At 37.0% G+C, this 25,882-nt stretch overlaps 1 protein-coding gene across 1 annotated transcript in view; it reads right to left on the minus strand.

Annotated features, from left to right (window-relative positions):
• Positions 1-274: 274 nt before the first annotated feature.
• The window catches only part of LOC140169391 (uncharacterized), a 319,476-nt gene continuing 293,868 nt past the window's right edge, over positions 275-25,882 (minus strand). The window contains 22 exon segments of the mRNA XM_072192648.1: positions 275-1,694; positions 2,840-3,020; positions 4,300-4,456; positions 5,095-5,242; positions 5,789-5,963; positions 6,305-6,426; positions 7,230-7,281; positions 7,704-7,837; positions 8,584-8,683; positions 9,118-9,306; positions 9,939-10,039; positions 13,153-13,341; positions 14,037-14,127; positions 15,845-16,024; positions 17,021-17,200; positions 17,745-17,833; positions 18,559-18,714; positions 19,430-19,529; positions 19,970-20,052; positions 20,907-21,077; positions 21,922-22,015; positions 25,605-25,805. Of these exon segments, the coding sequence (XP_072048749.1) occupies positions 1,492-1,694; positions 2,840-3,020; positions 4,300-4,456; positions 5,095-5,242; positions 5,789-5,963; positions 6,305-6,426; positions 7,230-7,281; positions 7,704-7,837; positions 8,584-8,683; positions 9,118-9,306; positions 9,939-10,039; positions 13,153-13,341; positions 14,037-14,127; positions 15,845-16,024; positions 17,021-17,200; positions 17,745-17,833; positions 18,559-18,714; positions 19,430-19,529; positions 19,970-20,052; positions 20,907-21,077; positions 21,922-22,015; positions 25,605-25,805 (3,096 nt within the window). The 3' untranslated portion in view covers positions 275-1,491.

Consider the following 25,882-nt stretch of genomic DNA (forward strand, 5'->3'; position numbering starts at 1 on the left):
CTGTGTGTGAGATTAAGACCATGTCTCCCATAGGGAGTGTATGATTTTAACCGGTATAGCCCTATATCACACTTTTTGACGTTACAACTTATTATATACCCCCCCCCAAAAAACCCAATCATTGGGAATTCACCTCAAATGATGCTTGTAGCAAAAGGATACTAATAACTTAAAAAGGACATTTAATAATACTAGCAACATTTGGAGCAGCCTTGTGTAAATGTCAATATTGATCATTTTTAATTTACTGTATAACTGGTAATTTTCGAGGGGGTTTTATTTTTGCGGATTTCGCGATTGGAGTTCCATCCATGAAATTAACACCTCACAAATGTATGTAATAATGTATTGCAAGTATAGGGCAAGACTAGGCAATCGCGAAAATAACAACTGCAAAAATGTCTCTGTAATTCCAAATCGCAAAAATAACTGTACACAAAAATGACCAGTTATACAGTAAACAATATGTCTTGGCATTCATATTAATTGTAGAAATATCACTTCTGAATATTTTGTATTTTTGAAGAAAATAAGACACTTGTCATCTGCAATTGACACCCATGTGGAGGGTTGAGATATTAAAGGTATTAACAACAGTATGATATTTGTTAACTTTCAAAGGATTTAAAAACACAGCATTATGATATTACATTTAAAATTTACAGTTTAAGAATAAAAAGATTAATAGAAAAATATATTAATTTTTTACAAGGGTAGGTTTATTTGTTACTTGGTTACTTTTAAAAAACTGCTGAAATAGCACCATACTTAGGTTTGTTGCAGTGAATTTTTATGTAGCACCATTTGTAATAAAATATATATTTTATGTCACAGACAGAGCTTCAAATTTTTAACTTATAAATAAATACATTAAGTCATTTGGTTACTAAGACTCTAAACATTAAAAAAAAAAGATCATATTATTATTTCATATTTTGTAGCAGAAACTACTACTGAATGTTCTTTCAAAATTTGTTTAAAATAGGACATGTCACACAATGTTCGAATCATATCGAAATAACCTGAAAAACCTCAAATTGTTATTCATTATTACATCAATTCAAGCTAAATATCCCCATGCTGTGAATTTAGGGAATCTAGTTTCCAGCCATTCCTATAATTTTAATGATATTTAAACAAATTAAAATCTTTTCAGTAATTTCACTGGTACTTTTGAAGCTTGCTTGATAAAATTTTTCCAACATTATTTTTAAATGTTACTTGGATGTAAACAAAGTAAACACAGATGTTATTATAAAATTGTCAAAAAGCAGTCAATAATATTTCAACAATATTTCTGCACCTTTTGGAAGTGACATATGTTAGTAACAAAAAGTTTTATATCATGGAAATTAGGACTCACAGGCAGTTCAGGAATGTTTCCCAATCATGGTCAAATATTAAACATCTTTGTAACACAGTTTGAATAATTAATTTCACTTTGAGAATTGATAGAACATAATTTAACATTAAAGCAATTGCAACTCGGTTTTAAATCAATGCATTTGTGTTTTCTGGACATTGTGATGGAGCTATGCATATATCATTATGAAGCACAGTTCCTGCTGGACATTTGCAGCCTGGTACACATTCTTTTCGTTGACATGTGACGTTTGGCGTATTTATTGTATCACATGTTTCTTCACACGCTGGTACGCATTCATCGTACATGGCCCCACCTGGACAAGAAATAGCTGCAAGGAAATGGAAATGAAAGAATGATATTTAATGAACAACAACTAGGAAATATCAGGCAAAACCATGTAGTGTCTGTCATTCCTTGACTAAGTCATATACACATAGGAATGCTTGAACCCACATTGGTGTTGATGTATCACATTCAACACATGTCCAAGTTATGGGTCAGTGCAGGTCAAAGTTAACTGGTAGTAGGCCCAGGCCCACATACAGACCCGTAGCCAGGGGTGTGTGACATACCCCCAAAATGCCAAAGGCCCAAAAAGTCCCCTTTTTTGACCCAAAAAGTCCCATTTGAGGGTGTAGCAAGCAAAAAAAAATAAGAGTTTTTTATGCCTTTTTGGTCCAAAAATGTCCAAATCCACTCCCAGTCCAAAAAGTCCAAAAAGGTCCAAATTTTGAGAAAAAACAATTGGTCAAAATCAGCACCCCCAAATAAATAAATGCTGGTTATGGGCCTGCCCACATAATAGGGCAGTTACCACAGCTGTATTATCTATTATCTATTATCTATTCAAATATGTAAATGTTGATATATTTTGACCTATAACTTTAAAATGATACACTTGAGATATGGTAAACCACTCTACTTCTGAGTCCATATGACATCAGAAACAATTAGAGAATATACTTCATCAAACTTAGAATTATTTTGACTCTTGTAAACACCATAGCACAAAATCTATCCACCGCAGAAATGATAAGCAGTACATTTGTTAAAACCCTCTTAAGAGTTGACTTTCAAAGAAATTCAAGCATGCTTAATTTTGACTCTTATTTAACTACAGAGGAGACTATTGACCATCTTTGGAGCATCAGGTTATTCCAGTTGAGATCCATACACCCCTATGGAAGACAAGGCCTTATTCTTTCACACAGGGGGTATAGATTTAAAATAGAGTCACTCATTCAGGTAACTCCCATTTGAAATTCACATTCCCTGTGTGGAAGGTTAAGGCTGTGTCTTCCATAGGGGTGTGTGGATTTTAACTGGAATAGTCCATTACATGTAGTGTATGATTACCTTTTGCAAAATTTGGCGATTTTAACACAAAGTGCACATGACTTGTGCTTAGTAGCTGTACTATAATACTTCTCAACTATATAATTATCAATACTAACTTAATTACTTATTACTTACCACAGAAATTTTCTCTTTGCCAGTTAATAACCACACCATGTTTTCTAGCTTCATGTGCATACGCTGATAACACGTCACATAAACAACGTTCTGTGGTTGGGCACGCACACATATCATACAGACACGCTTTGAAAAATGGCTGAACCTCTACTTTTGAATGAGCTGGCTTGAAAACGTCACCCTATAATTGGGAAAAAATCAATTCATAAAAATCATTTATCATAGAATAAGTAAAACAATAAGATATCACACTATTTACGGGAAGAAATGTATCAAAATACAGCAAAATCATTAGAAGTTTACCCCATCTAAATACCACATGAAATTCTCTGATGTGAAAAAAAGTCTTTATATATAATAGTACTCTCAACTTCCATGAATTCTCAAGCTGCAATTGGTATCAGTTAACTAGTAACATACATAATAGTACAAAAACTTCTCTGCTGTATTTTGCAATGTGTGATTTGCTTATAATAGCAGCTCCCTTGTTTTTTCTTGATTTTCTACTTTTTGCACAATTGTAATACCCAATGATGTATTTAAATACCTTGTAAAAGATTAATTGAAATTAAGTGAAAATGCTTTAATTACAGTGAAATTACAGAGTTTTTACAATAAACCTAGAATTCCAGGTTTATTCACTATCAGAAAATGAAATTATCAAACATTGGTATCGAACTCAGTCGAACAGAATCATTGATAAATAACATATGCATGCGTTACTATGCAGCTGAGCCTGATATAGTGATTTTTTTAATTTTCCAGCCCAAAATTAAAAGAGAACTTTCTGATAGTGAAAACTAATAATATTTGAGAAAAATACAAATCTATTTCTGTTTCAAATTGCATGTTATTGCTTTAATTGTGTCAATCTCTCTTATGAAAGAAACTAGCAAGATAAACAGACACAAACAAAGCATTTTGTGACAGGTCTCTTAAAAAATAAATTGATGGAACATTCTGCATTCTACTCTATTGTAAAAAATAAGAATGAAATTTGATTCACTTCACCATATAAGGATATACACAGGGGGTGTGGATTTCAAATAAAGCCACCTATTCAGGTAATTCCATTTGAAATTCACACTGTGTGTGTGGAAGATTAAGGTCATGTTTTTCATAGGGGGTGTATGAGTTTCAAATGGAATAGTCCCATTAATGATGTCTTTCTGTAATCTCAATCCACAAACAACACCTGGAAATGATAATTAGAGATAAAATAATTGTCCTAATTTGTGTGACCAAATTGCACTCTACATGTGAAATTAAGGTGCAAAAGAAGTGCGGGTGCAATGTTTATTTGAGAGTGAGTAATGCGGTGAGTATGCAGTGCAACATAATGCATGTTTAAAATGCTGTATTGCAATTTTTGCACTTCACTTTGAAAATTGTATACCAACAGGCTATTTTTAGAGTACGAATGATGATGAAATACAGCTCAATGTGAGGTCCGAACTCACCAAAAGTAAATTGCAGTGACTTCTGGCTTCTATTTCTGATTTTCCTTGACATGGTGTTAACTCTGTGCTTTCCCTACAAGCACATTCTGGATAATCTCCTACTATGAAAGTGTTACCAAAATCTGATGCAGTTTCCATTAATGAACCATTGAGTGCTCTGAAATACAATGCAAGCAAATTATAGTCTTTATTACAAGGCAATAACTATATAATCAACAGACTTTAAGCATTATTAAAGGCACATCATATTTGAACATGAATTAAATGCAATCACTAGTTACTGTTACTGATTTTAAGACAAGTCAAAACTCTGCCAAATCTACAGAATAATTGTTGTTTTTCAAACACTCCAGAAACAAATTTCTGCACTTTTTTGTTTGCAACTGTTGCGATGATGATTCGAAAGGCAAGTTATAGCTTGAAACTATTTTAACTCTGTGTTAATAAACCATATGTTTGTGTTTTGTTTGGAAGCATGACTCTCTTCTTTTGAAGATGGAGCGTGTGTTTGTAAACTTTGTGGAATTATTTGGCATTCTCTTCGTTCCCGAAGATTGAACAAATTGTAAAATGTATTGACTTAGAGATGAGGGCCGTAATGGCAGCAAGCCCAGCAGAGAGCAGCATGCAGAACTTTTGCCTTGAGGAGAGAGCCTGACACACTTTTTCCCTGCAGTGCACTTGCGGCAGTGACTCTTTGCTTTGTTGGAACTAGTTGTGTTATTTGTAGACTTTTTGTACTTTTTGATGTGTAACTTTAAGGAACCTTACACTGAACAAGGGGTAGGCTCTTACCTGAATTCATCATCTGGGTTGCCATTGTAATCTCCACATAATCCACACAATTTGCCTTTCCATAAACTATCGGCTGTTACTTCAGCAAAATGCTGCCCATCCCATGATAAGCTGATGCCTATACTTGTATGCACAACTACCATTAAACCTAGTCAAAGACATCAACATAACAAAACCTGGTTAAAGTGTGGTGAAACAATGTATTCTGTAAAACAGAAACCTGGTAAATGTAGGCAAGAGAAACAGATGAAACAATGATTGCTTAATTACTAAACCTGGTTAAGTATGATAATTTTTGACAAATGCAGTCAGTGACACTGATCAGAGTGAATTTCATTCTGCACAGCTGCAAATTGTGGGTGCTTACTGAAAACACTTGTTCACATGTATATCTTTAAAGATGCCATACAGATGCATGTGTGACAGTCATTATTTAAAAATAAAGGCAATTTTGACAACAATTTTGAAGGAAACCCTGAAGCTCCCCCAGAATGGCCAATAGAGTTACCAGGACATTTAACTTGCCTGTCCCAGAAGCAAACTGCACATCCAAAGTGATGGTTGGATGGCTAGCTAACAACCTGACTATACATAATAAACAAGACAAAGCCTGATAGTCCTATAATCACCAGCATTCTTTTTCAATAACCAGTCAATCGGTAATATACTACTTAGTACAACCAATTCAACTTACCTAGCTTTTGTATACTGAAGAATGGTTCCTGTAGATATGGCAGCTCCACTCTTTGCTGGTCAACTTTAACTTCTTTATTGGGTAGCAAATCAATGGTCCAATTAAAGAGTCTAAACGACACCATTTCTGTCCATGACACAGCATAAGTTTGTTTTCCATTATTTTGGGCAATTATCTGAAATAAATAACAATAACATACTTTTGTATAATAATAATAATTTATTTCTTATACATTGTATTGTATATAATCTAATATATATTGTATATAATTTAAATCAAGAAATCCTTCTTCAAAAGGATGCATTCTTTTCTTGAAAGTGTAAGTATGTATATAAACCCCACATGGAAAAAAAAGAAGCTCCTTCCAGGGAAATTTTGAGGGACATTTTAGAATTTGGAGGGAAATTTTGCTTCCCTATGAAGGAAACAGATAAGAAATTATGGAAAACTTGTTATCTTAGAGTGAAATGTGGCTTATCTTCACAGGAAATAAACGTTTAATTCAGCCCTACTTACCTCAAAGTTATTGTTTATGCAATCTTTAGCAAAAGCATATGTACATGTACCCTGGAAGTCATGGAATAGTCCATCAAATGTGCGGTAGTGAGGATCACCAAACACAATGCATGAAGCCAGCTCTGTTTAGAAAGAAAAAATAATATATGATTATCAGTTCACCACACAATCTGATTAGGTTATTATATGAGCAAACATTCTGATTGTGTTTGTATATTTGGAATCAGTGGTGTAGCCAGGGGGTAGCTATCCTCCATGCTCCATGTGAGAAGTCTTGCACCCCCCTGTGCAATTCTAGCTACATTGATATTTAAGATTTTTGTGACTATTTTAGCCCATTTTTGACAATTTTCGTCAAAGTTTGACTCCCTTGAAAGTTGCCTTACCCCCCCCCCCCTTACTCTGTTTGTGCAGTAATGATGCATGCATCTGTGTGATGTTTGTAGGGTTAAATTCGCAAAGGCTTATGGGAAAGGTGAATTGAGTTCATGCCCGCCACCTGTAAAAATTTTAAAGGGTCTGTAGATGCAAATGGCCCTTGAAAATGTTGGCTTATTCCTAACACTGGCAATCAGTTTAATGGAAATGCTCAAATTTGCATATTGGGGCACCTGTCCACATTTGTTAATGTGATTAAGCCCTTGGATGGAATTAGTCCTGGATGGTATTTGAGCCTCAAAGTTCCCTTGGACAGCATCTATAAACTTTTCCTCATTTTTTTTCTCATTTACAGATTACAGCATTTGAAAAAGTGGCTTTGACACCAATTTGCATGCTCATGTTTAGAAGTAGTTAGACAATTTGGTAACCCAGTTGACGATAAATGACACCCAAGAGTGACCATTTATAAAATAAACAACAATGCGGAACATGTAACTTTCAGCCTGGATATAGATTTTAACTGGAATAACCCAATGGTACTTACTTGGTAAGCAAACTTCACAGCAACCTCCATGAGGGATACCTGTCTCTTCACCCTGAAAAATCAAATATTTAACAATAGCTATAATGATTAGGGTACAGGGTGTGAAATATAAAGGAAAATTGATCAGTGATTTGCTGACACAAAACACTCTATTGCATCCAATTTGATATACTAGCATTCTTGAAGCACACATTACCTCTTTACAGTTGACAAAACCACATGCCTGTGGGTGATTATCAGTTGGCATAATACACAGACATCTCCACCCCCACACACACAACCTAATCACGGTTGACTGCATCACATCCCAACAGGTGATATTGGCTGAACCCACTGACACACACACCCCAACCCCCCTGCCCCAAACACACCCACAACATGGTTATGGGTGATTACCAGTTGACATATGGACACAGGCAACATTGGTTAACACCCCCCACCCACCACTAAACACACACATTGCCTCCCCATTACCTCATCACAGTTGACTGGATCACATGTCTGACGGCGACACTGGTTGAACCCGTTGATACAGACACACACAGTACATCCATCTTGCCACATCTCATTTTCTGAAAAATGTGATCCTTTGTATGTGCAATAGTTGACTGAAATGAAATTAATTTAATGATAATGTAATTTATAAAAACTCACACAAAAATGTTAATTCTGAACCAGCGTGGGCCTGTGCTAGTCCATCTGTTTGTATGTAATTATGTGTGCATCTGTTTTCATCTGTAGCTGTGGACTTTTGTATGAATTTAAGCTCGTAAAACAAGGACACACAAACACTGTGGACGTCCATGGTTACAAGACCTATTTCAGAGGAGGACTCGGAGGGTGCTACACGCCCTTGGCAAGAATTTAGCCTATAGACGATGCTAACTTGTGTTTGTAGGTATCATTTTATCTATATATAGATTTTTTTGGGATAGGCTTTTACCAGCTAAAAACATAGGCATGGCGATTGATTGTCAGATTAGTGTATAGGCCAGTTTCAATGTGAAATGCCAGTCTGCGATACCTGTGTAAAATCCAAGGGGGTGTGTATGTGTTATGTGTAGGGGTGTCCAATCATGTGTATAATAGTTTTTAAGACCTATCATATGTGGATTTTTTCCTGGTACATTCCGATAAGCTGTGGATACACTGCCAATTGTAGATGTCCACGGTTTGCCACCGACCTCAGAAGATAGCAAAAAGCCTGATTAAGTGATTATCAGCGAGTCTCTTATAGTTTGTTGGGTGTATTCTGTTAGGTCCACCATGCATTAGCAAATTTGGGTCCACGTTTGCAGCTATGTTTTTTTGGTCCACGTTTGACACGCCTTACCAGTCTATGTGTACTACTTACTTGAGCATATAGGACAGCACTCGCCAGGATTTATCAGCTGATCTCTAAGTGGACAATCTAAAGTTGGACACATAGGATTATCACAGTCTACATTACCACCCTGCAAAGCAAAAATACACATTATTACACTATATCCAACCTAATTCAATCATTTTGTCAATTTGTAGAAGCATTTTTGTGTTTTTTAACATTTCAATTATTTGCGCTATACCTCTAAAATAGCTTAAAATGTGTGCCTTTACTTTTCATAATGAATAACTCAATTACACCCATAACGTCACTTATGTATTCTTCTTTTAAATCATATGAGGTCTCTATGTTCCATCAAGTTATTTTCTCTTCTGATCTTATTTCCTCTTCCAGATGGTGAATTTTGTGGAATTAACATTTATTTGTAGCCATTTTGAAAATGAGTAATATCATTGCAATATCATTAGAACCTTTAAGACTCAAAAACCCCATATCTCTTGCATACCTGGTTGTAAACTTAAAAAATACACATTTCTGGTTCATATAGTATGAACGATAACCTACCATGCATGTACAGTTGACACATCTGGCATTGCTAGGTTCAAATGATGTTCCTTCTGATATAAATTGATTTTCAAATATACAATCCCTAGTGAGACATAATGGACAACAAAGCTCAGGAAGATTGATGACTTGGCCACCTGGACAGTCCTCTTCTAAGCAGTCTTGGACGTCACATTCTAGTCTACCATTCTGGAATGAAAGTAGGAAGCATTTAATTACCAAATGACAGAACCGTTCATTTCAGGGGGGGTGGTGCAAGGGGGTACAAAGCCCAAGTTGCAGGGGGCATTAGTGACTTTGAAAAACAATTGGTTCCTTCTATACTATATCTCTTTCTCTGTCAGCATTTATGTCTGGTCCTTTTCTTCTCTTCCTTTCTCCCTATTATCTTCTCTTCCCTAGCAATTAGCTATCAGCAGTTATTAACCCCCTGAGCACTACCTGCCGATATAACATTGCCTCTGATTGGTCAATTCCATGATATCTTCAATTTAATCACCAACCAGCATGGTGTTTAGCAAATAATTCACCCCATTTTTTTGTGTGGTGAAATTATTCTAACAATGTTGCTGATTGGTCCAATTGATAATGAAAACTCCTTTTTGACCAACAGGCAGGTAATTCTCATAGGGTCAATCTGGCTGTTAACTACAGTCCAACCTCTTTTTCTGGACCATTTTTATTCAAATCCTCTGTTATCCGACCAAATTATCTTTTCCAAATGTTTCATTTATCCAACCGATCGGCTAGGTCCCATCATGACCGCATAGAAAAGGTTGGACTATATACACAAAATGAATTCCAAACAATGAAATACTTACCAGACATGTGCATGTTGTACACTGGTCTAATGCAAATGAGCTTCCATTGCTATGTCTAATGCCATTTGCTTCACAACCAGAGCTTGTCAGTCCATCACCAGCTGATGCAAATTGAAGCAAAGAAAATATTGATAGGATTGAGCACATGATGCCAGAATCAGTATCAAAGTACCGTATTCATTCCATTACCTCCCCATGCCCCTATAAGCTCCCACTAGAATCAGTATCAAAGTACCGTATTTCATTCCATTACCTCCCCATGCCCCTGTAAGCTCCCACTAGAATCAGTATCAAAGTACCGTATTTCATTCCATTACCTCCCCATGCCCCTGTAAGCTCCCACTAGAATCAGTATCAAAGTACCGTATTTCATTCCATTACCTCCCCATGCCCCTATAAGCTCCCACTAGAATCAGTATCAAAGTACCGTATTTCATTCCATTACCTCCCCATGCCCCTGTAAGCTCCCACTAGAATCAGTATCAAAGTACCGTATTTCATTCCATTACCTCCCCATGCCCCTATAAGCTCCCACTAGAATCAGTATCAAAGTACCGTATTTCATTCCATTACCTCCCCATGCCCCTATAAGCTCCCACTAGAATCAGTATCAAAGTACCGTATTTCATTCCATTACCTCCCCATGCCCCTATAAGCTCCCACTAGAATCAGTATCAAAGTACCGTATTTCATTCCATTACCTCCCCATGCCCCTGTAAGCTCCCACTAGAATCAGTATCAAAGTACCGTATTTCATTCCATTACCTCCCCATGCCCCTATAAGCTCCCACTAGAATCAGTATCAAAGTACCGTATTTCATTCCATTACCTCCCCATGCCCCTATAAGCTCCCACTAGAATCAGTATCAAAGTACCGTATTTCATTCCATTACCTCCCCATGCCCCTATAAGCTCCCACTAGAATCAGTATCAAAGTACCGTATTTCATTCCATTACCTCCCCATGCCCCTGTAAGCTCCCACTAGAATCAGTATCAAAGTACCGTATTTCATTCCATTACCTCCCCATGCCCCTATAAGCTCCCACTAGAATCAGTATCAAAGTACCGTATTTCATTCCATTACCTCCCCATGCCCCTGTAAGCTCCCACTAGAATCAGTATCAAAGTACCGTATTTCATTCCATTACCTCCCCATGCCCCTGTAAGCTCCCACTAGAATCAGTATCAAAGTACCGTATTTCATTCCATTACCTCCCCATGCCCCTATAAGCTCCCACTAGAATCAGTATCAAAGTACCGTATTTCATTCCATTACCTCCCCATGCCCCTATAAGCTCCCACTAGAATCAGTATCAAAGTACCGTATTTCATTCCATTACCTCCCCATGCCCCTATAAGCTCCCACTAGAATCAGTATCAAAGTACCGTATTTCATTCCATTACCTCCCCATGCCCCTGTAAGCTCCCACTAGAATCAGTATCAAAGTACCGTATTTCATTCCATTACCTCCCCATGCCCCTGTAAGCTCCCACTAGAATCAGTATCAAAGTACCGTATTTCATTCCATTACCTCCCCATGCCCCTATAAGCTCCCACTAGAATCAGTATCAAAGTACCGTATTTCATTCCATTACCTCCCCATGCCCCTATAAGCTCCCACTAGAATCAGTATCAAAGTACCGTATTTCATTCCATTACCTCCCCATGCCCCTGTAAGCTCCCACTAGAATCAGTATCAAAGTACCGTATTTCATTCCATTACCTCCCCATGCCCCTATAAGCTCCCACTAGAATCAGTATCAAAGTACCGTATTTCATTCCATTACCTCCCCATGCCCCTGTAAGCTCCCACTAGAATCAGTATCAAAGTACCGTATTTCATTCCATTACCTCCCCATGCCCCTGTAAGCTCCCACTAGAATCAGTATCAAAGTACCGTATTTCATTCCATTACCTCCCCATGCCCCTATAAGTTCCCACTAGAATCAGTATCAAAGTACCGTATTTCATTCCATTACCTCCCCATGCCCCTATAAGCTCCCACTAGAATCAGTATCAAAGTACCGTATTTCATTCCATTACCTCCCCATGCCCCTGTAAGCTCCCACTAGAATCAGTATCAAAGTACCGTATTTCATTCCATTACCTCCCCATGCCCCTATAAGCTCCCACTAGAATCAGTATCAAAGTACCGTATTTCATTCCATTACCTCCCCATGCCCCTGTAAGCTCCCACTAGAATCAGTATCAAAGTACCGTATTTCATTCCATTACCTCCCCATGCCCCTGTAAGCTCCCACTAGAATCAGTATCAAAGTACCGTATTTCATTCCATTACCTCCCCATGCCCCTGTAAGCTCCCACTAGAATCAGTATCAAAGTACCGTATTTCATTCCATTACCTCCCCATGCCCCTGTAAGCTCCCACTAGAATCAGTATCAAAGTACCGTATTTCATTCCATTACCTCCCCATGCCCCTATAAGCTCCCACTAGAATCAGTATCAAAGTACCGTATTTCATTCCATTACCTCCCCATGCCCCTATAAGCTCCCACTAGAATCAGTATCAAAGTACCGTATTTCATTCCATTACCTCCCCATGCCCCTATAAGCTCCCACTAGAATCAGTATCAAAGTACCGTATTTCATTCCATTACCTCCCCATGCCCCTATAAGCTCCCACTAGAATCAGTATCAAAGTACCGTATTTCATTCCATTACCTCCCCATGCCCCTATAAGCTCCCACTAGAATCAGTATCAAAGTACCGTATTTCATTCCATTACCTCCCCATGCCCCTATAAGCTCCCACTAGAATCAGTATCAAAGTACCGTATTTCATTCCATTACCTCCCCATGCCCCTATAAGCTCCCACCCAGTGACTTTACAACAAGTAAACTGTGATAATATGAACTACCCATGCAAATCATGTTCTGAAACATGGCACGCTGCAGATGATGGATGAATACAAATGATTGGCTTAATGTAACAAATACGGTCCATAAATTGATTTCAAAATGTTTATTTACACTCAAAGGATGGTAGTTGATTATGTCTGTTCAGGCATCTGGCTTATTTGTAAAGATGAATTTGATGGTAGGTATCAATTCAATTGTGCTGTATTTGACCTATAATGCACAAATACAACTAAATTACTGTCTTAAAACAGAAATAAATTGAATTACAACCCAAATAAACTTAATGACTAATAATACCCTTGCGTTTCACAGGGGGTATGTTTACTACTTACAAGAGCCTTGACAATATGGGCAGCATGATGAATCTGATACTATAACTTCTTCTGCTTTACACAAAGGTTGTGAACAAAGTATGGGGAAACACTGTAATAGTCCATTTTCACATATGCATTCCATGCATTGGCTGTCATCAGGCTTTACCACTGCACCTTCTGGGTACACTTTGCTTCCTATTGCACAACCTGGGGAACCATATAAAAGAAATTAGTATAAAATAAAAATTAACACCCACCCACCCACATACCAAAGGCACATAACTTAACTGACCAAATGTTAAAATGTGTACCTGCACATCCAGGCGTGTTACAAGTTTAAATCAATTTGAATAATTGGAATATATTAAGGTTAATCATTTTGAAACAAGGTTAACTTAAGCAGCCATACATAAATGTTAAAAAAACAACAACATTCGTAATACTAGCACGATGCTCAAGCCAACTGAGCCACAGATGCACGCTGGAGAAGAGTGGAAGATATAAATCTATAGGTAGTAGGTTTGAATGATGTTCGTCGCATTCCTAACGTAAGGCATCAGAACTGCATATTTATTACAAATACAAAAAGTCACATAGTTATGAAAGTTATTATACTTAGTTCTCTTGGTTAATAGGATGAACACATTTTAATCTTTCCCCAGAGCAGCCAGAGCACATAAACATTAAAAAAAACCAGTGCATCGGGCCGGATTCGAATCGGCAACCTTCGTAATACTTTTTCCCCCCCAATGTTTATGTGTGCTGGCTGCTCTGGAAAAGATTAAAATTTGTTCATCCTATTAACCCAGAGAACTATGTATAATAACTTTCAAGGTTAACATGACTTAACTTATGTACATACTGCAACTGTTTGATTGTCTTATTTAATCAAGCTAACTTACCTTGACATGCTGGGCAGCACTGGCCAGGCACTGGTGTCGGATTATTACATTCACTTAGGCATGTGATAGTTGTACAATTTATATGGGAGTTCTGTAAAATGCAAAATCAGAACCACAATAAAAATCCTGTACCACATGTTGGCAGCTGTTATCCTGATCAGAACTGGCTGTGAGGTCTTTCAATGCATCTGCCACACAATTCAATGGAGAGTGCAGATAATATTCTTTAAAAATTTATCTAAACCGAGAATTGAACCAGGGACCTCGTGCACAAGAATCAAAGACCTTAACCACTCGGCTATGCTGCTTTCTTAAAAGATACAAGTTTTTTGTGTTTTTGGATGTGACATCCATATTTCAAAGCACCAAATTATTCAAGGAAAGACAATTATCAAAAAATTATTGCCTTGTTTGTTTGAATCCCGGGGCACTGTAGTGGTGAAGGGGGGTATCAGGCGCGTCCGTGGACTCTCAAAAAGCGCCCTAAACAAGTATTTCTGAGACTGAAATTTTCACCCCTAAACAAGTATAAGTAGCACGATTTGCTACCCTAAACAAGTAGTTGTCTTTCACCCAACCCTAAACAAGTAATTTATGCAATTATTACCCCTAAACAAGTAAACACACAGAAACAGGTACTTTTAATCCTAAATAAGAAGTTGCTGCCTTCAGGAGCTTTTTGTCGATGTGCCGGCGGCTCTGCATAAGCCAGAGTCTGGTTCAAGAAACATGTTAAAGCTTACCTCACAGGTCATGCAGTATGTCCAATATTCTCAAGATTTTTGTTCCAATAATTTCCCCTTTTTGGATCACAGGTCCAACCCTTTGGATTGAAATATTAGAATTTATTTTTTGGGATTGGGATGTACCCAATTCTCCACATTTCCAAGAATTTTGAACTGCAAGTCCAACGCAAATGACGACCATGGCGATTCATTATGAAGTGGGAAGACAAACATGGCCAGTCTCGCTTGGTCTATTTCCTAATTTCGTCTCCATTTAAAACATCCTAGAGCATTAATTATCATGCTGGATTTAGTGGTAAATCCAACCAATCCTGAAACTCATTGATTTATATTAAAGGAAAGCCAGCAAATAGTTCCAAATTATTCAATCGGCGTGTTTGTAAATACCCCGGTAAAATGTAACACATGTCAAAAGTTCGTTTACAGTACAGCTTGTTTACGAAGTTCGTGGTTGCATTGGGCAGGAAGCTTATCAAGACTATCATGAATATTGATGAGTTTAAAGAGGTTCAGCCAATTGGAAAGTCTCTTATATTTTTCCTCATATTGACTCCACAGTTAAGAAAAAGGCATAACGCATGCTGATTGGTTGTATGTTCTGGCCAGGTTGTGACCTTGTCCGGGGACCTCGTGTGTTTAGTATGCTAGCTGGGCCAGTAGGGATCTGTCATCGCTGACAGCTGAAGGATGGCTTTTGGGGTGTAGCATTGAAGTAGGGAGAAAAGACCGCAGATTTTTCTTTCACTTTTCAAAAATGAAGGAGAAAGCACAAAATCCCAAACTTGACAAAACTACCCTAAGTGCGTAAGAGCTCCAAAAACATACCATTTTACACGAATTTTACATGAATTTGATACCCTATTCACGTTACGCACGTAACGTGGCCCAGTCTGAAAAAATACCCTTTTTACGTGAATTTACGGACGCGCCTGGGACCCCCCTCCCCCACTACAGTGCCCCCCCCCCCCGGGTTTGAATATACTATTTGAACTTGTTTTAACTGATTCTTTCTTTGTCATACGAACTGAACAAAAAAACACAGGCACACCAATTGAAACTTACTGCACAAGTACATGTTGTACATGGATCTTCCACCTGTTGCCAACTCTGTCCATGACTGTACTGAGTGCTGTCTGTGTCTATGCATACATCACATACAGGACAACACTGTCCTGGTATATTGAGAGTTTTACTACAGCTGATTGAAGGGCAGATGGCTTGAGAACAGGTCACTGTACCACTCTGCAATTCAATAACACAATGATGATGAGTAGCACTGGCAAGTTAATGAGGATAAAAAACTGCTGATTTACATGTCTACAAAAGAATATTGTACACAAAGGTTTGACTCCAGACACACCATAAACAGGGGTGTATAACCAGGAGAGTAAACATAAACACTGAATTTTAATGGTAAATCAGCCTAGTTCAGATCCAGTTCTCTCTGTTAGTCATGTTCACATTTTGTTACACCCGTCGGAAACTTAAGCTGACATTGATAAAAATTCCACAAATATTTTCCCTACTTCTACCGTGTGTCCACACCTATAGCCTTATCCTAGCACTACGCCGGCCAGTTCCACCAAGCATACATTTCTGGTTGGCATAAACAATGGCTAACACTCTATGACCTTTTTCAACCACGCGATGATGTAATTTCTTAGTTTCGACCAAACACTTACACTGGGTGCCAGACGTAGCAGCATTTACATTGCAACATAAGCCTGGGAGAGATTACACCTAGCTCACTACTTGTCGGACGTACGCCTGGCAAAACTTACGCTGACCATCGTTCACACTGCCACTACTCTTGGCAGCGCCTACCACTTCTCCTAGCAACTTGCGCCAACCGAGTTCCACCGGCGTACATTTTGCCCCTTTGGGATGCTCAGGTTTTAATGTGCTTGACCATAAACAATTTATATAGCATCATTTGGGGATGCAGATCTGTACCTATACAGTACCCTTATGCAGCTGGTATAACTTTTGAAGCCTGGTATATCTATGTGGGTAAATCAGGGCAATCAGCACTGCATTCATTGTCACAACAATTTCAAAGTTACTTTCTTTTTCCACAAGAGCTAAAAATATTTTGCTTTTTTATTTTTTATAATTAAAATCTGTGAGTATATTTGACCTTGCAAAATACACTATTGTCAAAAAATACCAATAATTAAAGATAGTCTTTTTGGCAACTCTTTCAACAACAAAAAATGTATTTATGAAATAGTCTCATACCTGGCATCTACATGTAAGACATGAATCTGTCTGTGGTGTGAATACAACCCCATCTTGGTACACAGTATCTTCATATACACACATGGAACAGTCTGCACAGCATTCACCATCCAGTATGAGACCATGATCACACATGGAGGAATCTGGACATGGGATGGTTCTGCAGTTGGTCTGTTGACCCTGTAGGTGACAAATATCAACAAATGAAATCAGTTAGGGGCTTTACTTTCTTGGTATGGATTATTCATCCAATAGTTCTACACATTATTTGTACACATTGTTAATTGAGGACACATCAGACACATCTCTTGTGAGACAGTAGACATAAATGAACTGCAGATGACCACTCTTCCTGGACCATGTTACTAGGTCAAATATGGCATAATGTGTCATAAACATCATCCACAGCCACAGGTGTAGGGTCAGGCTGTGCTCAGCATTACAAAATAAATTTGCGAGCAATAAAACTTATGTGCATACTTCAAAGTGTCTGCTTTGTGTTATGTGGGTGTGTGTGGGGGGGTCTGTATTCAGTGTTAAGGACAATAATACTATGCTAATAAGGCAAATAAATATAAAAGTATAAATTTGTCTGCTTTGAGGATATGTGTAAGGGTGGGGGTGATCATAAATGCGCATGTAGTCAAACTGTAAGTATGGCTTGACTTTGTCTATCCATGTCTCTCTCAGTACTATGACCCTCAGGACGTTGGTGTGTACTTACCAAACATGTACATTCTAAGCAAGGATTGTCTTGATCTATCCAGGTTTCTCCTCCTTCATAACGTTGATTATTGACATAACAAGAAGCATCTGCATATAAATATATAGCATACATTTTGTATCAACATCAATACATATAACACATCTTTTCCAGAGGTGGAAATTTTTTCAGAGGGGTCATCAAATTTTGCACAAAACTTCTGCAAAATGGAAATTTTGTAATTTTGGGTTTTTACTTGGCGAGGGGGGGGGGGCAGCTCTAACTGGGGGCATTTGCTCTCCCCCTATGGCGCTGCCACTAATCTTTTTTATTTTACATTCTGATATATTCAAAATAATAAAATCTAATTGTGAAACACAATACTATGCAATAAGTCCATGGAAAAATAACTGTTTATCCTGAAGTGACTGACCCTTATTTTGAAAACCAGGAATAAAGACTTACTGTACAAAATAATACAACCCTTAATTTGGAAATTCAAGAAAGTTTTCTTTTCTTCACATTTTTATTTCATAATTGGCACATCCAATTAAAAAAGTTTTATAAATTATTTTTTCACACTTCTAACTTGTTTTAAAGTGATATAGTCATGAAATATCTTAATTACCACATTATTCTGGGTTTTTTGTTACATTAATTATGCAACTATTGACCATGATCTATTATAAAACCATTTATACAGCCCCATACATGGAGATGGGGTGTACATATTTAAATCAGACGAAGCACTTATGACTTTACATATGCTGCACAATTGTGTGGATGCAGTATAAATGGGCCACATGATGAAAGTGACAAATGAGCAGGATATTACCTTCACAAGTAGGGCAACATTCACCCGGTGTAGCAATAATGAATGGACATGTTAACTGTGGACACTCTGTATCTCTGGAGTGACACTTACCTTCACAAGTAGGGCAACATTCACCCGGTGTAGCAATAATGAATGGGCATGTTAACTGTGGATACTCTGTATCAAGGGGTTGACAGTGATTCGCCGATTCTCCAAATTTGGCTAAATTTGCACGCTACGGTATGCTATACAGAAGTTGCCGGGAATCACAAATTTGGTACCAGCATGGGCGCCGCCATCTTGGGAAAAGGGGGTGCTGGCGACCGTCGACTCGTCGGTCGCCAGCACCCCCAAACGCACCCAGCAGCTCCCAGCACCATGACTACGCATAACAGTACGCGTTCCCGACTGTCAATCATCAAGGGTCAATCACCTCGAGCTTGACAACGATATCTGAATAGACTATTGCCAAGTCTTACGTGTAGGCACGAAATTAAGGTTAATTTTTGTGATTGAAACAGTATTTTTCTTGTATAAATCTTGGTCTGGAGAGTGGGATTGTTGGTCGATTTGATGTATTTAATAAATTAAGTTAATGGATGCGCTAAAATATTATTAAAAGTATTAAAACAGCTATCCAACATTTGAAAAATACGCTGTTGCAGGCTTGAAAAGGTCTAACCTTGGTTGCAGCAAGCCGTGATTTTCACGGGTAATTTTATTTCTTGAAGCGCGAGCACGGGCGCGATGCAGCCGGTAGAAATCGCGTAGTGTTCCAGGCCTACGCGATGGCAGGGTAATGGCGGCATCCATAGTTTTATTACATTTATCTTCGAGTGACGCTTCCCAATCTTTATTTATTCCCTGTCTGTATCTCTGGAATGACACTTACCTTCACAAGTAGGGCAACATTCACCCGGTGTAGCAATAATGAATGGACATGTTAACTGTGGACACTCTGTATCTCTGGAATGACACTTCACATTGCCTTTCTGTAATGGCAAAAACATAAATACAACAATGTAAGTCACATATTCAAGAAGAAAATACAAGCCTTCCATGCTCTGCGGCAACTATGTACTAAACTCTTGTTCAGGCTTTTCAAAAATAACAATATTGAAGTGCTGAGATGATTTATTAATCAAATGGGAAACTGTTAGTATGGGTAAGAGTACCAGTGTTTCAATTTTGTTTTCTGACAATGAGTATATATAATTTATATTGATTTGTTCAAGGTCTTTCACCTTCAATCAAGGTAACAAAATAGTTTTGTTGTTGAAATAAACATCAAATCACAAACCAAAAACCAAACCCTAACTTCTGAGGTGGTGCCGGATTCCAAAGTCCTGACTGAAATATTAAAAGATAATGATAAATCAAGCTCAAATGAAATTAAGGTAAGAAAACAAAATGATGGACATAAATGACTTACATTACAGGCGCATACTCTGCAGGGGTCAAAGGTCGGTACTAGGATGTTGCCATCCTCTATGATTTGGTTAGCAAAGAAGCAATCTGTAAGAAGAAAAATGAAACAGATAAAAATGGGATGGATGTGGATAGATATAGAATGGCATGGGTAGTCAAATCACAAATTATTATTATCTGTTCTAAATCTAGTAACACTTTATGCACATATTCTTGGGTAGAATTCAGCCAATGTTTATGAAAACTGGCACTGCAGCCATGTTATATTGATTTTTCAAAGTAAAATAGTAATATTTATTACAATGCATCTAAAGGTCCACATCACTGGAGCCAGAATAGATAAAAGACATAGCCAATAAATGCATACACTGTTGGCAGAATGTGACTTTGGCATAAGCAGTTTTCTTGTTCACATAATCAAACTAGAACAAGGTAGAGAAAACAATGCCCAAGAAATTAATAATAATACAAAAAATAAAAAATAAAAAACAAACAATACTAACTCTACAAACAAGCACATAAAAGATATTGCTGACAGAGAGACGACAAAGACCAACCTTCAAGCAGCCTTCTCCAGGCTATTGGATTCACACAGCTATACTTTGATCAGTTCTTAATAGGCGGGAATTATTTGGCTTTTGTTACTGCGCGAGTCAATAAAGTTCCAACTTACGACGCATAAATTCACAAAAGCACGTCATTCACACAAAACGCAAGGCGCAGTTCGCGTAGGTGCTGCGCCTAGCTGTGTATACGCCATTCTGTATCAATCCACGATGTTATGAGTCCCGCCTATTACGAGCTGATCAGAGTATAAGTGATTCACACATCTTTGTATGACTATGAATCTGATAGGCAGACATATCACACACACAGATAAGGACAGACAGACAGACAGACACACACCCCCCCCCCCCACAGACAGACAGACAGTAACTTACCTTCACAAACAGGACAACACTCTCCAGGTCTTGGTACAGGATTAGCACATTGTGTATCACAGCTACTTGGTTCACAGTAGGTACGCCCTCTTAAGCATGAACACGCCTCACATCTTATTTCATCTCTGAATCTTGCTCTGTGTGGATACCCAACTCCATTATGCATGCATCCTGAAATGGATGAAAAACACGGGGTTTTGGTTTGATAATTTTCAAAGATGAAAAACTAAAACCTCATAATGTTTGTAAAGACATACAGAATTTTATGTAGATCAATGAAATATTTATAAATTGCAAAATTGAATGCTTGAGAGGCACTTGAGAGAGTTGCTCTTAGTTCTAGAGGATCTTGCCCTCAACATCCTAATCAGGTAGAAGTAATGCATACAACTAGCAACTGTGGTTGACCCTTGAGCAGCTCTGAAATGTACAGTAAAAATAGCGAACATATGGTGTATTAATAGCCCTCAAACACAGATATCTGTAATGAGTTTGGCCCACTGTGGGCAAATATCATTGAGAACCCTGTATCTAAGTAGCCCATATACCATATTGTTTAATTGTAATAAACGCCCTGGGGGCGTTGCATTTTTCCAAAAGGGGGGCGTTTATTGGAAGTGAATTGTCAGTGAAAAAAGCTTAAAAATCGTGTGTTCAATTTCCTGATGGTGCTCCTATTAAAAGGAGGGATTTACACTATACATGATGGCGGCGCCCACGGAAAATGATATTTTCGTGGGGAATACAACAAAATTACACCTGTAAGTGCATGGAATTAGTGAAATTCTATCATAATTAGGCAATGAAATGGATGGGAGTTGAGTCATAATAGGTTTTGTCCATTCAATTTAGCGATCGTGACTGACATAACTGATGTAAGTTTTAAGCTTACCTACATGATATGTCATGGAAATGTTCGCATTTTTGTCAATTTTTCACCGAAAAAATTGGAGGGGGGCGTTTATTAGAGGGGGAGCGTTTATTACAAACAATACGGTATGTATCTTGTCCTTACCATTGCAATCAGGACAGCACTGGCCGTCTATGCGAACTGGATTCTTACAAGTTTTGCTACATAACTGACGTCTACACTGCCTCTCTCCTGTAGCCTGGACATGGGAATGAAAGAGAAGAAATACAAATTGAATAATATAATACACTTATTCAACAATTATTTACTACATTCTGCACATCAAACTGGATAATTATTCCTGTGAAAAACGATGTTATGATTCAGCAAAATAGAAATTATGTTAAACATATTCCGCAGTTAATGTTCCCTGTTAATTCAATTTCATAGGGTTATTCCATTTATTTATTTATTTATTTATTTATTCTTTCTTTATTGAGGGTTATACTGCTTCAGTGACAAGCACTGCTTTTCAAGCAGGCCCTCATTGATACATGTTATATAGCAACAAAATATATTACGATACACAATATTTACAAAGTATCATACAGTATTTACAATGTATTTACAATATATTACAAATAAGTATAATGGTACCATCAACTACAAGATAATTATAAATACCATGATTCAAAATACAGAAATACAATAATTATATTTATATACAAAATCAAGCAAGTAAATGAATAAAATATAGAAAAAGACAGGCCTAAATTTCTGTAATTATTGATTGAAATTGGCCTAAAGTCATATTTTCCATCTGAGCTCTTACTGTCGGTGGCAAAGAATTCCATGCATAGGCTGCCCTGACATGAAAAGTACGTTGACCTGAATTTGATTTAAATTTTGGTACAATCAATGTATTAGAAGTATGATTTCTAGTTATATGATTATGGTTATCATGAACAAAATCAAATTGAGAAGATAAGTACAATGGATATTCATTCTTTAAACATTTGAAAACAGTCATTAATAGAGTATTATGCCATCTTTGATCAAGTTTAACCCACTGCAATGTATTCATTAAATCATTAGTTGGTGTCCTTATATCTGCTGAGAGAATTATTCTAGCTAGATTATTATGAAGTACCTGAAGCCTATTATGGTACTCTACACTAAAATTTGACCAGACCATGCTTCCATAATCAAAGTGGGGAATAACAAGAGCATTGGATAACATTACAGTGGTTTTGTATGGAAGGAAATATTTTATACGTTTTATTATGCCAGTTCTTTTGGAAATAGTTTTACTAACATTATCGACATGAGCTGACCAAGACAGCTTGCTATCAAATTTCACACCTAGATATTTAAACTCATCTACTCTTTCAATATCATTGTTGTTATATATTAAATGTACATTGTTGAACTTTTCAAGCATTTTGTTTGTACCAAAGATCATAAACTTAGTCTTTTCAACATTTAAAGTGAGTTTGTTTACTTTGAACCATTCAGCTACCCTACTTAGACATGACTCCATTTGAATTTTAAGATCAGATTCATTTTTAGCTTTACACATTAAAGAGGTATCATCTGCATACATTACAGTTTTACATTCAGACACAGCATTAGGTAAACAGTTAACAAAAATTATAAACAGTAAAGGACCTAAAATTGAGCCCTGAGGAATACCAATATCAATTGGCCTAAAGTCAGAAAAAGTTGAGTTAACATTAACAGTTTGTTCTCTGTTGTTTAAGTATGATTTAAACCATAATAATTCATCCCCACATACCCCATATTGTTTAAGTTTCCTAATCAGAATATCATGATTTACAGTATCAAATGCTTTCTTTAAGTCTATAAATAAAATGCCTGTAGCATAACCTGTATCCATATTCTTTAAAATGTAATCTTGAACATCTAGAAGGGTTGTTGTTGTGGAATGATTTGGACGAAATCCTGATTGAGCATTTGATAATAGTCCTACATTACTCATATATTCATATAATTGATCATGAACAGCTCTTTCAATGATCTTTGATACAAGTGGTAATACGGAGATAGGTCTATAGTTACTAACATTAGTTTTATCACCCGATTTAAATATTGGAGTTACTTTAGCCTTCTTCCATGCATCAGGAAAAGTAGACCCATTCAAAGACAGGTTGCAAATATGAACGAGGCATTTTGAGATGAAAGGCGCAGCCAACTTTAATAACCTTACATTGAATGGATCTAATCCTGATGATTTGCAATTTTGCATTTTACTTATTTGTTTAAGAACAAATTCATTAGATATTGCTCTAAAACTAAATTTGTTTACACTATCATTTTGATGAGAACATACAGTATTACAAGTGCATACATAATTATCATTGTTATTATTAAATTTACTCCCAAGTTCATTACCTATAGAAGTGAAAAACTCATTGAACTCAATTGCCATATCCTTTTATTACCTGAGTAATTACCATTCTTTTAACAACTGCTGTAGGTATACTTGATGTTTTGTTTGGTATAATTTTCTTAATTGCTTTCCAAAGATTTTTACTATTATTTATGTTGTTATTTATAGCCTCGTTACAATAACTCTTTTTCAGTGAATATTTCATATTGTTTACTTTATTTCTAAGAGACTTTGCTTTACTCCAATCTTCAGCATTATTTGTCTTATTTGCTTTTGAAAAATAGTAGTCCCTATCTTTACTTAGTCTCAAAAATTCACTGTTCACCCATTCAGGTAAACAACCTTTAACTTTCTTTTCCTTAAATGGTGCATGCTTGTCACAGGCAGCATTGAATGAAGACTGCCATTCATTAAGTGCTTCATTGACATCATTTATATTACATATTCTACCCCAATCAATATTTTTGATTGTATCAATATAATCTACTTCATTGAAGTTTTTGAAACACCTGGATCTTACAATTTTGATCTTACAACATTTGACATCCATACCCTGGAAATTATGGAATTCCAACAGTTTGAAGAATTCCAGATTTAGCCACTTTCATCCATCAAAAGTAGAAGAGGTGTGGAAGATTTTGGAATTAGAAACAAACATTTTCTCATTTCTCATTTGAGGCCAAATGGTTCAAAATTCAACTAGATTTTATAATTACCAAACATTACCAAATTGGCAAGTTTTCAGTCAGAATTGAACATAAAACTAGTAAAAATGTCAAGCTGTATTGAACGTCATAAAGAGAAAATTGGGGATGGGGGGGGGGGGAAGAGGAATTTCAACAATACTAAGCTAATAGAGCATTGAAACAGGTCCCCTTCACATGCTAGTAAGACTGGGGGTCATTGAGCATCTGTTAATATGTTTATTTTTTAGCTCATACTTTGATAAAAATATTTTACTTTTTTGCTTCTGTTGGTGCATTCTATTTTGAAATGGTGATCATAATTGTGTACATCCATATCAAAAAGATGCACTTGTCAGCTGCTACATGTGTCTCTTTTTAAATAGTAGCTAGGAATAAATACCAGAGTCAATCATCTCAAGGGGAGGTCACTTCCAATCATCCTCAAGTCACATGGTTTAGGAATACATAGAACATTCCCTAACCATGTAACTTGGGGATGATTTCCACTTGAGATGAGTCTAGTATTTATTCATAGCTATTATGTGAAATGAGACACATGTAGCAGCCGACAAGTGCATCCTTTCGATATGGATATACACAATTGTGAGCAGTTAATTCCACAGTTTTATGAGAAAGAAAAATCAATTTTTAATGAAGTATTTATTACCCCAATATTGAAAATGAGTAACATATGCTGAGGGACTGAGTAATTAAATCACTCTTCATAAATGATTACCGTACATGCATCTTACCTCATCACACAGACAGGTGACACACAGGTCGCTAGGATCAGTAAACTGATCACCAAAGTTATGCAGATAACCCTGGGAATCCACACAGCCTGGCAACCAGCCTGCACAGCGAGGGCAGCATTGACCTGGTAGTTGGATCTGAGATGAACGGTTGCAAGGCAGCGCTGGACATTTGGTATATTCACACTCTATTATGCCATGCTGGGTAGAGACACATACATATTGATAAATTAATGGGTTTATCCTAAGCATACATCATATCAGTTGTAAGGACAATT

Source organism: Amphiura filiformis, chromosome 14 (assembly GCF_039555335.1).
Source record: "Amphiura filiformis chromosome 14, Afil_fr2py, whole genome shotgun sequence".
NCBI classification, from domain to species: Eukaryota; Metazoa; Echinodermata; class Ophiuroidea; order Amphilepidida; family Amphiuridae; genus Amphiura; species Amphiura filiformis.